Genomic DNA, 13,994 nt, shown 5'->3' with positions numbered 1-13,994 from the left:
TCTATGTGCTGGGGAACAATCTTTTGGTCTCACTACTGTCCACTGAATCCAATGTTGTTTAATGCCCATTTTACCCTCTTTCACATGAAATCTTTCCAATATTTGGACGTTTCTTCCCCTCAAGTTTTCTCTGAAAATTAACTTTTCCTGTTTCCAGTTCCCTCACCGTTTTAACTGCTCTCTTTTGAGTAATTTCCACTTTGTCTTTTTTAGTTTCAGTTTCATTTCCTAAGATTGTCTTTTCCCCGTAGCACAATCAGTCCACTCTCTCTCATCCCCAAATTCATTTCACTGCTTCACACTTCTGTGCAGGCCATTTCTTGTGCCTGGATGCCCTTCGTCCTCCTGAATGCACACCTATTCTACTCAACATGTGCCTACTCATATTTCAACACCTACCTTAGGCCGCATGATCTTTATGAAGACTTCTCTGTACACCCTGAGGTCAATTCAATTTAATCTCTTTGCCTCTGGACCATCACTAAATCTTGCATAAACCGGCATTAATGCACCTAATTGTGTCATAATTATTTGTCCCCATGTCTTTCCCAGTTACTAGACTATGAGCTCCTTCACACTAGTTGTTTTATTCATGCTTCTCTTCCTGAAGCCTTAACACAGTGCCTGGCCCATGGTAAAAATAAAATAAATGTTAAATCAAAGTTCTGAGTTAAACTAAAACTGAAGCATATCCAGTTAACATTTCCATCACAGAATGGAAAAACTACCTTCCTCATTCTCAATACCGTACTACTTTTAATGCAGCCTTAGGTCAAAAAGGATTTTGGAAGCCGCATGACATCTTTAAACATATGAAACTTTTTCAATTAAAATGCCCACGAGAATGCAAGCTGGTGCAGCCACTCTGGAAAACAGTATGGAGGTTCCTCAAAAAACTAAAAATAGGGGCGCCTGGGTGGCGCAGTCGGTTAAGCGTCCGACTTCAGCCAGGTCACGATCTCGCGGTCCGTGAGTTCGAGCCCCACGTCGGGCTCTGGGCTGATGGCTCAGAGCCTGGAGCCTGTTTCCGATTCTGTGTCTCCCTCTCTCTCTGCCCCTCCCCCGTTCATGCTCTGTCTCTCTCTGTCCCAAAAAAATAAATAAACGTTGAAAAAAATAAATAAATAAAAAATAAAAAAAAAAAAAAAACTAAAAATAGAACTACCCTGCAACCCAGCAATTGCACTACTAGGCATTTATCCACGGGATACAGGGGTGCTGTTTCGAAGGGACACATGCACCCCCATGTTTATAGCAGCACTATCAACAATAGCCAAAGTATGGAAAGAGCCCAAATGTCCATCGATGGATGAATGGATAAAGAAGATGTGGTATATAGATATATGTATATATACAATGAAATATTACTCGGCAACCAAAAAGAATGAAATCTTGCCATTTGCAACTACGTGGATGGAACTGGGGGGTATCATGCTAAGTGAAATTAGTCAGAGAAAGACAAACATCATATGACTTCACTCATATAAGGACTTTAAGAGACAAAACAGATGAACACAAGGGAAGGGAAACAAAAATAATATAAAAACAGGGAGGGGGACAAAACAGAAGAGACTCATAAATATGGAGAACAAACTGAGGCTTACAGGAGGGGTTGTGGGAGAAGGGATGGGCTAAATGGGTAAGGGGCACTAAGGAATCTACTCCTGAAATCACTGTTGCACTATATGCTAACTGATTTGGATGTAAATTTTGAAAAATAAAAAAATTTTAAAAATGCCCATGAGGCTTCTTCACAAGGCTCCTCTGCTATAATGAAAATGAATTGCTTACTTTATGGAAATTTCAACTTTTTCTCTATATAGCAGCCAGAGAAATAATTTCAAATTTTTTCGGGATTATGTAACTCTTCTGCTTAAAGCCCCTGTCAGCAACTTTCCATCGCAATCAATTAGAATAAAATCCAAATAATTTTCCTTGCCTGCAAGACTGAATGTGATCTAATTCCTGCTCTCTCCTTACCCTCCCTCACCCTCCCCGTCTTTGTGAGGCTCCTGCATCCTTCTGTCCATGGTCTTTTTATTCTATAGTGTGCCTTTGGCCTCACCTCAAGCACTTGCTGCTTGGTCTGTCTGGGTCACCAACAACTCTAGTACCCTATCATCATGGAGGTCTCAGGTCATGTGTCCCAGAAAAGCCTTCTCTAAATACCCTATTTAGAGTTGCCCTCTAGCAGTCCCCCATCTCTCTATAGCCCATTGCCTTGTTTTATTTTCTTCCTAGTAGTATTATTAAAATTCTTATTTTTAACCCATTCGCTTATCTGAACCCCCCCACCTCAAAAAGAAACTCCAAAAAAGCAGTGATCTTTCTTTCTTACTCATTCTATGACAATAAATTCTTTGTGCTATAAAATTTGTGAGATGAGCCAATGATTCTTTGCTAGTAAATTACCATGTAAAAGCCTATCTCAAAACTGTTAAATTACCTTTCACAACTTCAGTCACTAAAGCCTTCCCATCAGTCAAAGATAAACAAAAGGAGATGTTTTGAATATGGCTTTTCGAATAAACTGCATCCTTAGAAACTACTCTGGAACCTAAATGATACAACACTATAAATCCTGAGCAAATGACTTTATAGTTCTGTCCTCCCTTACCATAGGGTCAATTAAATGTCAACCTACCAGCGAGGAGAAGCTCAACAGCTGCCAATTCTCCAATATCAAAAAGGTCACTAAGGATAAAGGCTTCTTTAATGAGCTGTTCAGGAAGAAGTCGGGTCCCCTGTTGACCCTGGATGGCGACTCCCTCTGTACTGGCTTTCTGAACCTTTTCGTGTTGTTGGACATTTTTTGGCTACAATGGCAAAAATAAATAAAATCAGGTGATGAAATAGTATCCTGGAGACAAGGTCTTAATTATTACCTAGAGAAGTTAATTCATGATAAGGTAGATTGGTAATGTGACAAAATAAGTACTGTTTATCAGACAATCTACAATTAGACCTTTATGAGGTAACACTTCCTATTCGTTCCAGCACTTTACGCTATTACTACCTTCTCAATAATTGCCCCTGCTAACCTCTGAAATACAAAATTTTGAGAAAGCACAAATAGTATACTATTTTTCAAGTCTGTAAGGAACTTTTCCAGTTATACATTTAATAAATAAAAACATAAGGTCTTCAAGAGGTAAATAACAAATATATACAGGAATTGTTGAATCAATCAGTAGGGCTAGTGATAGTTTATTAGTATATTATGTAAAATGTAGTCTTATTCCCAAAAAAATTCTTACTTGGTTCAGATAGTTAACAAATAACATATAGTATAGAATTATTTGATGGATCACAGTCTTAGAAATTTACATCTGGAAGAAGGCCACATAGGACGTTTAAATCCAACTCCTCTATTAACAGATGGAAAAGCTGATGCCCAGGTAAGTCAGGTGACCTCCCTGTCCTACAACTCTAGTGGTAGAGCCAAGACTGGAACTCAGCTCAACTGGCTCCCAGGGTAGGGCTCTTTCTACTAAAGAGAGAAAAAAAAAAAAAGCTAAAAAGCAAAAGGTCATTTCTGGTAAGACAAACGGTTCTTGTTAGTCTACAAAAGAAAATTATCAAACAGCAAGGAAAGGAATTTCCAAATAAGAATTCCCTACACTGAAGTATTCTCTTCTTGGTTGAAAGGGATTTCAAGATGCAGTGAGTAAACACACAGGAATTCATTAGTTCAGCTAACACAACTTACATAACATTATGAAGAGTTAAAATGTTGAAAGTGTACCTGGAAATAAACAAAATAATCAATCTTACTGAGCTTAGATATATTAACTATACGTCAGAAATTCCAAGGACACTCACAATTCTGGAATATACTACACTTTATAAATTGCATTCAAATATTACTAAGGTATCTCCTGGCTAGAGACAAATACATATTAACTTCTATGGAGAACAAAAAGAAGATAATAACTGCTCCTAGGAAAAATTACAGTTTTAGAGAAAACTTGAATCAGTGGACTAGGACAAGTACAAAAGCATATCCAAGAAGCAAAAAAGAAAATTTCCTACTGGGTTTCTGAACAGTGAGATGAAGTCAGGTTTGTGTTTCTTCAAGATCATGTCAAGAAGGTGGACAGCTTCAGGTTGTCTTCTCCAAAGAGCATTTCCCACTGTTTGCCAAATGTCTTTGTACGGACCCCACAGACTAGCAGCTTCAAGAAAAAATCGATAAAACCAGCATCAAATACGACACACATGTGGAAAATAACATAAGGTTACTGTCTACATATTTCAGTCACACTCATCATGGCTACTTTTAAATATGCAGAGTTATACATATAAACCAAACATTAATATACAAGCACACATATCAGATTTCTCAAAAACAATATAAGCATCATTTTGTCTAGCTTAATACAACATAAAGTAAATCCCAACTTGAAAGTGGAATATCTGCTATGGTTTTGCCACTTTATTAGCTGTATGACATGGAGCAAGGAAATAACCTCACTAGATGATATCTACATCATAGGGGCAAAAGGATTAAATGAGATAAACTAGGTAAAACACACATTACAGTGACTGGCATATCATAGGCATTCAATAAATACAAGTCCCTATCATCCAAATAAAAGCAGGAGTAGGGACTAAAGATCAGATTTTGTAAAACTTAGCAGCTCAAAAAAAAAAAAAAAAAGGCAGTTTATTTTGGCTAGGACACTAGCTATTAAAAAACAACACAGAGGGGCACCTGAGTGGCTCAGTCAGTTAAGTGTCCGACTTCAACTCAGGTCATGATCTCACAGTTTGTGAGTTCGAGCCCCGCGTCAGGCTCTGTGCTGACAGCTCAGAGCCTGGGGCCTGCTTTAGATTATGTGTCTCACTCTCTCTCTGACCCTCCCCTGCTCACACTCTGTCTCTCTTTCTCTCTGAAAAATAAAATAAACATTAAAAAAAATTTTTTTTAAAACACAAATATGGAACACTTTTGTAAATTTATATAAGTAATACTGAGCTTTTGCCATGTGCTACTGAGCATGGTTCTGAGCTCTTTCCACGGATTATTTTATTTCAGAACACTATGAGGTCAGCACTCTGTCTTCTTCCATTTTATAGATGTGGAAATTGAGGCAGAGGGGGCAAGAAACTCACCCAGGGACACACTGGATACCTGGGTCATGAACCCTGGCAGTTTGTCATCAGAATGTGCCTTAACTACTAAACTATATTACTTCTATACCTAACATGTGGAAAATGAAAATGTCTGAAATAAATATAGGTATTTCTGACACATCTGGTAAGTGAAATTAAGATCACATCTAGACATACCTAGGCAAATTCATCTAAACTCAGCCAAATTCACTTACCTAAAAATGTCTTATCTAAAAATGTTTCAGCCCATAAATAAACAATAAAATATTATAGGGGACAGGAGAAACAATCTGATCTTTAAAAACTCAAAATCAGGGGCGCCTGGGTGGCTCAGTTGGTTGAGCATCCGACTTTGGCTCAGGTCATGATCTTGCAGTTCGTGAGTTCGATCCTCGCGTCGGGCTCTGTGCTGACAGCTCGGAGCCTGGAGCCTGTTTCAGATTCTGTGTCTCCCTCTCTCTGTGCCCCTTCCCCACTCATGCTCTGTCTCTCTCTGTCTCTCCAAAATGAATAAAGTTAACAAAAAATTTTTTTAAAAAAACCTCAAAATCAAATTCTGGAGACAGAGCATACGTAAGTGAAAAATCTCAATAACAAGAGTACAAAAAAGGGAATATCATTGTTGACACAAAAAAATAAGAATTTCAAAAGATCAAAATGATGGTCAAGAATTTCTAAGGGATGGCTGCACTTGTGCAGCAATTTGGGGAAAATCTGGGTAACAAAGCACAGCCAAGAGAAAGCAAGAGCTAAGGCTCAAAGGCAGGTGCAAAAGTGTAAAAGAGAATTCAAAGAGCCATAGTGGAATTAAAGAGTAACGGCTTTCAAACTTTTGTGACTAGAACCCACGGTAAGAAATATTCCATATCTCAACCCAGTAACTACATAAAACTGAAAAGTTGTATATAAAATACCAATATTCATTCAATCCATGCACTCTGATATTTTGTATCATGTTATTTTATTCATGAAATAAATTTATGAAATTCATGAAATATATTTTAGACCCACTGTTTGAATAACACTCCCTGAAGACCCAAGTTTCTGTTTGTAAACAATCAGATATGGTGTCCATATGTGTTTATAAAGACTCTGAAAGGGAAACTAGTCAAAACCAGTCACTCCAGAAACGTGGAACTAATCTATAGCCTGAACTGTAAACATGTTTAACTTCTCTCTGAGAAAGCACAAATCCAAACAAACCAGGGAAGTAAGACGGCATGATAATGCAACCTAATTAAATGTGTTAAATGTTCACTGTAGTATAAGCAATATTGTCATAAAAAGACAATGCATTGGGAAAATTCTTTTAAGGGGGAAAATGTGCATGGTGAAGAATAGACTAAACTGGTCAAACCACATCATTCATTCACTCAACAAGTATTTACTGAGGACTTCCTATGTGCCAGGGACTACAGACCAAGCAAGATAGACAGTATGCCAGTCCTCATGGAACTCAGAGATTGACACAGAGGAAGACATTAAACACAGAATTCAAAATATAATGATGAATATAATAAAAGATGATGGAGAACTGCTAGGAGAACATATAAAAGGGAGAACCTAGCCTAACCTAATCTGAAGGGGAGGGCAGGAAGCCATAGGTCTTTGGCGTGGGGATGTGGGAGATGGGAATCAGCAGGTCTAGACCTCACATTAAGAGTAATCAGTCCACTCCCTGCTTTGCTTCCATTCTTGACAATCTTCTGATTAAAAAATATCATTTATTACATAAATTTCTAGAGTAAAAGCTGTGCTGACCAACCAACATGAGTACCCATGCAGATACACTTCTCATTAAAGATCAATAAATTGAAATACTAGTTTACATATCTGTCTTTTCTGAGTCTGATTAGAGAAAATCAATGACTAGGATCCAATCATCTCTGGATACACTAACAAATAAGAGCTCAGGCCTGCCAAAACGAGAACCCAACCCCTAAATCCTGTAGACCACAGTGAGGTACTAGTTGGCTGATGACTAGCTGACTCCCCTAGAGATCATTTTCTTAGCTCTCGATACCTGCAAAGGATAGAGTAGGTTTGAGCCTCAGATTCCAGGCCGAGATGGAATTTTTCCTATTAGTAAGTAGAAAAAGTTTCAAGTAGTACGTGACAACACAAAACTCATACTACAGGGCACTGGTGTGGTTGCTGGATTAAGTAGAACACCGAGTGTCAGGAACCAAGGATGACTGGTGGGTAAGCCGCTAATAAGGTGATACAACCTAAAGGAGGATGAGGGCAGTCAAACCAAAAGGCCTGTTAGAAGAGCCAGAACTGGTAACTGATGGGCACGGGGTACAAAAGAAAGGTATCAAGGGGTGCCTGGTTGGCTCAGTCAGTTGAGTATGTGACTCTTGATTTCAGGGTAGTGAGTCTGAGTCACCTGTTAGGTATAGAAATATTTAAAAGTAAAATCTGTAAAAAAAAAAAAAAAAAAAGGTATCAAAAATGACTCCTAGGCCAACTTGAAATTTGCTTTACCACAGGTATTTAAAAATTCTGACGGGGTGCCTGGGTGGCTCAGTGGGTTAAACATCCAACTCTTGATTTCAGTTCATTTCATGATCTCATGGTTTGTGAGTTTGGGCCCCATGTTGGGCTCCACACTGACAGCACAGAGCCTACTTGGGACTCTCTCACTCTCTCTGCCACTCCCTCCCTCTCTCTTAAAATAAATTAATTAATTAAAAAAAAAATCGGGGCACCTGGGTGGCTCAGTCAGTTAAGCATCAGGCTTCAACTCAGGTCATGTTCTCATGGTTGTGGGTTCCGGCCCTGCGTCAGGCTGGCTGCTGACAGCTCAGAACCTGGAGCCTGCTTTGGATTCTGTGTCTCCCTTGCTCTCTGACCCTCCCCCCCCAAAAATAAACATTAAAAAAATAATAAATAAATAAATAAATAAATAAAAATTCTAACAAAGAGCTGACAAAAGTACATTCTCTCTTCTAAAAGTTAACACTTAATATACAACAGAACCTCTGAAGAACCAATAAATTTCTTTGTATTAAGCATACTTAGCCATTATAAGCTGACTGAGTTCTAGAGAAAAATTGCCCCCCTTTTAGGAGACAAGGAGGAATCCATTAACTGGTCAAAAATCTACCAAAAGCCTCATGTCTACTGGCATCCTTAGTCTGTCATTAACATCAATCCACCACAGAAGGTAAGTGCAACAAAGAGTTTTCATTGGTTTGTCTTTCGTTGGCTAATTTTCATAAATATCTTTCTGTGATTACAAATGAAAAGAGGCTATAAATTCTTCCAAATTACTACTTATGTAGTAAGTAAATCATTTACATCAGCAAATCACATTTATTCACTCATTTATCACGTACCAGGTACTGGTGAGCTTACAGTGTAGGCACCAAACACAGTAATCATGTAGCCAGACATAAGGGTAATGTCGAACGCGGCCAAGTGCGATGAAGGAGAGGTACCCAGGGCAAGAGATCACAGAAATTAAGGAACCTGACCTGGTCAAGGAGGTCAGGGAAGGCAAGGATTCCCTGAGTAAGTGATGATTAGGACAAAATCTGAAGAATGGAGTTAACTGAAGGGTAGGAGGTAAAGACATGCATTCCAGAAGAGAGGACAGCGCGGGTTCCCATGGTAAAAGGGTACACTGCACTCCCAAAGAAGTGAACAAGCCAAGCGCTAGAGTTCAGAAAACAAGGGTAGGTAAGGGAGGCAACCAGCACAGCAAGCAGAGGTCCCTAGCCCACGTTAAGGATGTTGGTCTACACCCTAAAAGATCAAACAAGATAAAGACTTTAAATGTCTGCTTAGTGCTTAGTGAAACAGAAAAGCAAGTTAACCTTACTGAGAGCTGTTTAGGAGGACGGGAAGAGACTAGAGTGAGTAGAGGAAGAAGGGGTATGGAAATGGTACCAGTGAATAGGGACAAATATCTTGAAAGGTCTAACTGTGAAAAAGAGTAAGAGGACGGTAACTGGAACGAGGCATGAGATCAAGATCAAAAGGGGCTAGCCAATGACTGCCAGTGGCCAGAGGGGGTAAAGAAAAAAGATCAAAAGGGAAGGTAAATGGAAAGAGAAGGGTAACAGGGAGAAGGGCATAAAAGGTGGGATTTAACTTAGATACAGGGAAATGGGTAAAAAGGGTACAGATATATCTAGGTTTCTAGGCTTGGGGGTGAACAGAGAGTTCATGCCTATTGGCTTCTATTTTGTTTGTGACTAAGAGGCTGAGGGGTCAGACGGAAGTTACAGATTTCAAGAGTATGGAAAAGGTCCGAACTAGTCACTGCTCTGAACAGGACGGGGGTGACCAGACTGCCACAGAAGGCCTGGTTGCTTACGATAAGGCTGTACGACCACTCAGCTGGGAGGATGCAGGTCACAATACCAGTAAATCATGCAGCTGCAACTCAAGCATAGGCCTTAGATCCTACAACTTCTATTTTTCCCTGTCTACGTCTGTGTGGTGTGTGTGTGTGTGTGTGTGTGTGTGCGCGCACGTGCACACATGTGGGGTAAAAACCACCTAACGCAGAATCTGCAATCTGAAACATCTTTAAGTGTGCAGCTCAGTACTGTTAAGGGCATTCACACTGTTATACAACAGATGTACAGATCTTTTTTATCTTGCACAACTGAAACTCTACCCATTTAACAACTCTCCATTTCCCCTTTCCCTCAGGTAACTAACATTCTTTGTTTCTGTGAGATTTGACTACTTTAGATACCAAACACAAAGGGAATCATACAGTATTTATTTTTGTGACTGGCTTACTTCACTTAACAGAACGTCCTCAAGGGTTTATCCATGTTGTAGCATGTGACAGGATTTCCTTTTTAAGGGCAAATAATATCCCATTCCAGGTATATACTACATTTTGTTTATCCCACTCATACATCTATGGCTGTTTATATACACATATATGCATATACGTACATAGATATATATATTATATATATATATATATATAAAATTTATTCTGACTGTTGGCTGTGAAAAATGTTTCTTTTCTATGGTGTCAATTACACATTCCTGTCACAAGTCCTTATTATACAATGGATACTCTTTGCATTAGTGGGTAACTCCTTTTCTTCCTTTCTTCAATAATTTATGTTTACTGATAGTAACTTGGGACATGTACTAAAGAAGGGATATAACCACACATACAACATGCAAGCCCTGCTTTTATGATTACATCTGAGTAGGAGACTGGGACAGCAGTATTAAGAACAGAACTTCATTACCAGCATCCATATACATATAAACTTGATGTAATAAAATGAATTAGGTTGCACTTGTAGTTTAAGTACCTAAGACTGGCTTACCATCATTTGTTGTACAACCTTGGGGAAATTACTTAAACACCCTAAGCCTTTATTTCCCAATCTGTATTTAACAGCAGCTACCCCACAGGTGTACAAAAGCGATTAAATGAGACAATGCAAATAGGATACATAGTACAGTGACTGGGACATACCAGGTGCTCAACAAACACAATCCTTCATCATTATAAAATAATTTATGACCGTGTTTCTGAAATGGTTTGATTTGAAAAACTCACATTTAGACAACTTTACAAGGATATCAGTCCTGTGGAAAGTAGAACGAGCACGCCCACACATACACCAAAAAAAAAAAAAAAAAAAGACTGCACAGACAGGAAAAGAAAAAGGGCCCAGTAAATCTCACTCGAGTGAGATTCTCTACTAGCATTTACCACACAGAAACGCTCTTAATTAAACCGAAGAAGCTAACCTCATTCTGAGCAGGAAATTCTCCGCTTTCAGAACCTCTCTACCCTGGGCAGGATTTGGGGCATCCTTGTCCCGCCCATTAGGCGCCAGGAATTGTAACAATCAAAATGCACCCAACTCTTTCAAAAGATTCTGGAGGCGGTACCGCCCAAAGTTGAGAATCACCAAAAGAGAACCCACCCCAAATCTTCCGGAGCTCCTTTTACTACCTTCTGCATTCTATGCCGCCCAGAAGATCTGCTCCAAAGGCAGAGGGGTATACGGGGGCGCGCCCCACATGCGCAGAGCTGGGAATCACCTGCTGAGTCCGTGGCACCCCCACCCCAGCCACCTTCCAGATTGCAGACTTCATAATCCAAGATCCTTCCTTCCTACACGACCGCTCAACATCCCTGAGGGGCTGCGCTGCCTTCTGAGGTGCTAGCTTTCAGCCTGCGCTCCTGACTGATCATTATCTCGGGTCCTCCGGCCTCACTGCCGGAGACTTGCGTATCTTGGCGAAATCCGGGCCACCGACACAAAATGGAGTGGGGAGTTGAAGGAACAAGGCTCAGCCCCGGGCCGCAAGAGACTGAACGCCGGGTTCCAGTGGACCAAGCCTCCTTGCCTCCACCCTAAAACCCCAACTCGAGGACTGGAGCCGCAGCGCAGACGCGCGCCATTCAAACTGGAGAGGGGTGGGACTCTAGGCCCAGAGCGAGGGAAGAGCAGACACCATCCCAAAGCGGAGGCCTGGACTGCGAGGAACCTCACAGTCCGGATCTCTCCCTGAAGAACCGGACGTTGCCCTGCCCCACAGTTTCCCTTCTGCCCCGGTTGCCCTTACCCGAATTTACCGCCAACAGCGTCGCCATCTTGGAGGCCACTAACGGAGCCCTCCTGCCGCACGGAAGCCCCAGAAAAGGGTGAGGCTGCCCAAAGCTATGCCTGAACAGAGAGGTACCACGCTGTCTCGGAATGGCACGCTCGACACACTCCGGCGGACGAAGACTTAAAAATCTGCCCTAGGTCACATATGTCAATTTTCGCCGCGATATTCTCATTCAAATTAGGCGAGGGCAACCCGTTCCGAGACGCGAAGTCCTCGATATGACGTTAGTCGTGCAGTGCACTCTGGGACTTGTAGTTTCTTTTTAATGATAAATGAAGTTTAAGCGCAACACAAGGCTAATTATTGAAATTACGGCTCTTTATGATATTAAAAAAGCCGTAAACTCAAGTCATTATCTCTATGTCAAATGAAATATTCCTTGCATCTCTCTCTTACTTTGAGGAGTGTAGTGGGGTGCAAGGTATCTAAATGTCAAAAAGCCATTCATTTGATCAGTTACAAACTAGGTTTTCATTACATTTCAATATGTCAAGCAGACTGCGTCAACGTAGTTGCATAGACTGAAACAAATCAAAGTGAAACAAATGATAACTTTTCATTATGACATTTTCAAACGTATACAAAAGTAGAATAACGAACGCCCAGCTTCAATCACGTGGCCAATTCCTGTACTCCACCCCTAACACAAGATATATTTTTGAAGAAATTTCCAGACAGATCATCTCATAAATACCAAATATTTTTCTACCTCAGCACCCCCAAATATCTGGATCTTTTTTCAATTATTAAATTTTAGTTTGCTAATTTTCAAATTAAAATATAGTCATTACCATTTACTATCATATGCCAGATGTTTATTACAAATTTGACATTATTGGACAAGGTAATAATTATTATGTCATCTCATTTAATCCCCTAAACAATCCCGCTAGGTAAATGGTGTAATTATAGCTGCTTCTCTCAGAGATGTTCCACATGCCTTACAATTTCAGTTTGTCAACTCCTCTAGCATTCCACTGAGGCTGGGAGGAAATAAGAGTTTATATTTCTATTTCACTGTTGGAAATCAGAATTACATAACGTAGACACAATCAAAGCAGACATATTCATTCTTTTGAACAAATAGTATTCAGTGACACAATGTACATTAGGTGGAACACAAAAGTCACTGATGAGTTGTTTGAAAGTCATTGTTTATATATAGACACAGATGCCAGACTACCATCAAAGTGGTTTTTAAGGAGTGAAGGGGAAGAGAGAATGAAAAGGCAAAGCGATATTTCCCGAAGTTTAGCGTGAAAGTGAGAAAAATATTGAGCAGAAACTTGGCAAAGTGGCATTTAAAGATTTTCTCTCTCAGCACAACTATTACAAACCCCCCTCCTCCCTGCATGCCCACACACTTCCCTCTAAGTAGATCACTTTGCTTTCGATGAAGAAACACTTCAACTTCCCGCAACTCCTCCCACCCACCATCACACTTACAAGGATTCTTTCACAGGTTCCTCAATCCATAGCAATTGGGATATTGGGATATTGCCATCGTAGCTCTCCTACAACTGCTCTCAGTGTGGTCACTGATGGTCACCTAATTCCATGGGCACTTTTATGAATTTCTTAGAAATTCTTTTGTTTCTTTAATGTTTATTTTTGAGGGGGAAACAACAGTGTGAGGCAGGGAGGGGCAGAGAGAGAAGGAGACACAGAATCCGCAGCACAGAGCCCGATGCAGGGCTCGAACCCAAGAACCATGAGATCATGACCTAAGCAGAAGTCAGACGCTTAACCAACTGAGCCACCCAGGCACCCCAAGAGTTTCTTAGAAATTCTATTTCTCCTTGACTTGTGGGGTACCTGCTGGTTTTTGTCCTATCTTTCTAGTTCTTTTTATGTTTCCTATGTGGACTTCTCTTCCTCCTCTCACCCATTAGATGTAGCTCTTTCTGTCATTCCCCAAGCTTGTTTCCTCATTCCACATGCTTTCTCTGGGAAACCTTATGGCTTCTTACTACCAGTTGTTCACTGCTGAATTCTGTATTTGAATCTGTAGTTCAGTCCCCTCTCCTAGGCTTCAGATTTGTATATCAAGCATGTCAACTTCACATGTCTACTGATTGTCACACGGCCATCTCAGAATCAATTAATCTGAAACTCAAATTAGCACTTTCCTCTGAAAATTCTGCCACCTGTATCCAGTCGGTTGCCAAGGTCAGAAATCTGGGAGTCATTCTGTATGTTTCCTTCAATGGCCAAATCCTATTCATTCTATCTCATAGATATTTCTGGAACCCTTTTCCTTTGCTCTGCAC

General features: G+C 40.3%; 1 protein-coding gene across 1 annotated transcript in view; it reads right to left on the bottom strand.

Annotated features, from left to right (window-relative positions):
* NUP205 (nucleoporin 205) overlaps positions 1 to 11,738 on the bottom strand; it is a 91,079-nt gene extending 79,341 nt beyond the window's left edge. The window contains exons 1-3 of the mRNA XM_047096188.1: positions 11,680 to 11,738; positions 4,033 to 4,175; positions 2,645 to 2,816 (exon numbers count right to left, since the gene is read on the bottom strand). Coding sequence (XP_046952144.1) covers positions 2,645 to 2,816; positions 4,033 to 4,175; positions 11,680 to 11,707 — 343 coding nt within the window. The 5' untranslated portion in view covers positions 11,708 to 11,738. The remainder of the gene's footprint in view (positions 1 to 2,644; positions 2,817 to 4,032; positions 4,176 to 11,679) is intronic.
* Between the last annotated feature and the right edge of the window lie 2,256 nt (positions 11,739 to 13,994).

This window comes from Lynx rufus, unplaced genomic scaffold, assembly GCF_022079265.1.
Source record: "Lynx rufus isolate CCGP_SWC_20201006 ecotype Redwood Valley unplaced genomic scaffold, mLynRuf1.p SCAF_4, whole genome shotgun sequence".
In the NCBI taxonomy this organism is placed as follows: domain Eukaryota; kingdom Metazoa; phylum Chordata; class Mammalia; order Carnivora; family Felidae; genus Lynx; species Lynx rufus.
This window is presented reverse-complemented; position numbering and strand designations above follow the sequence as displayed.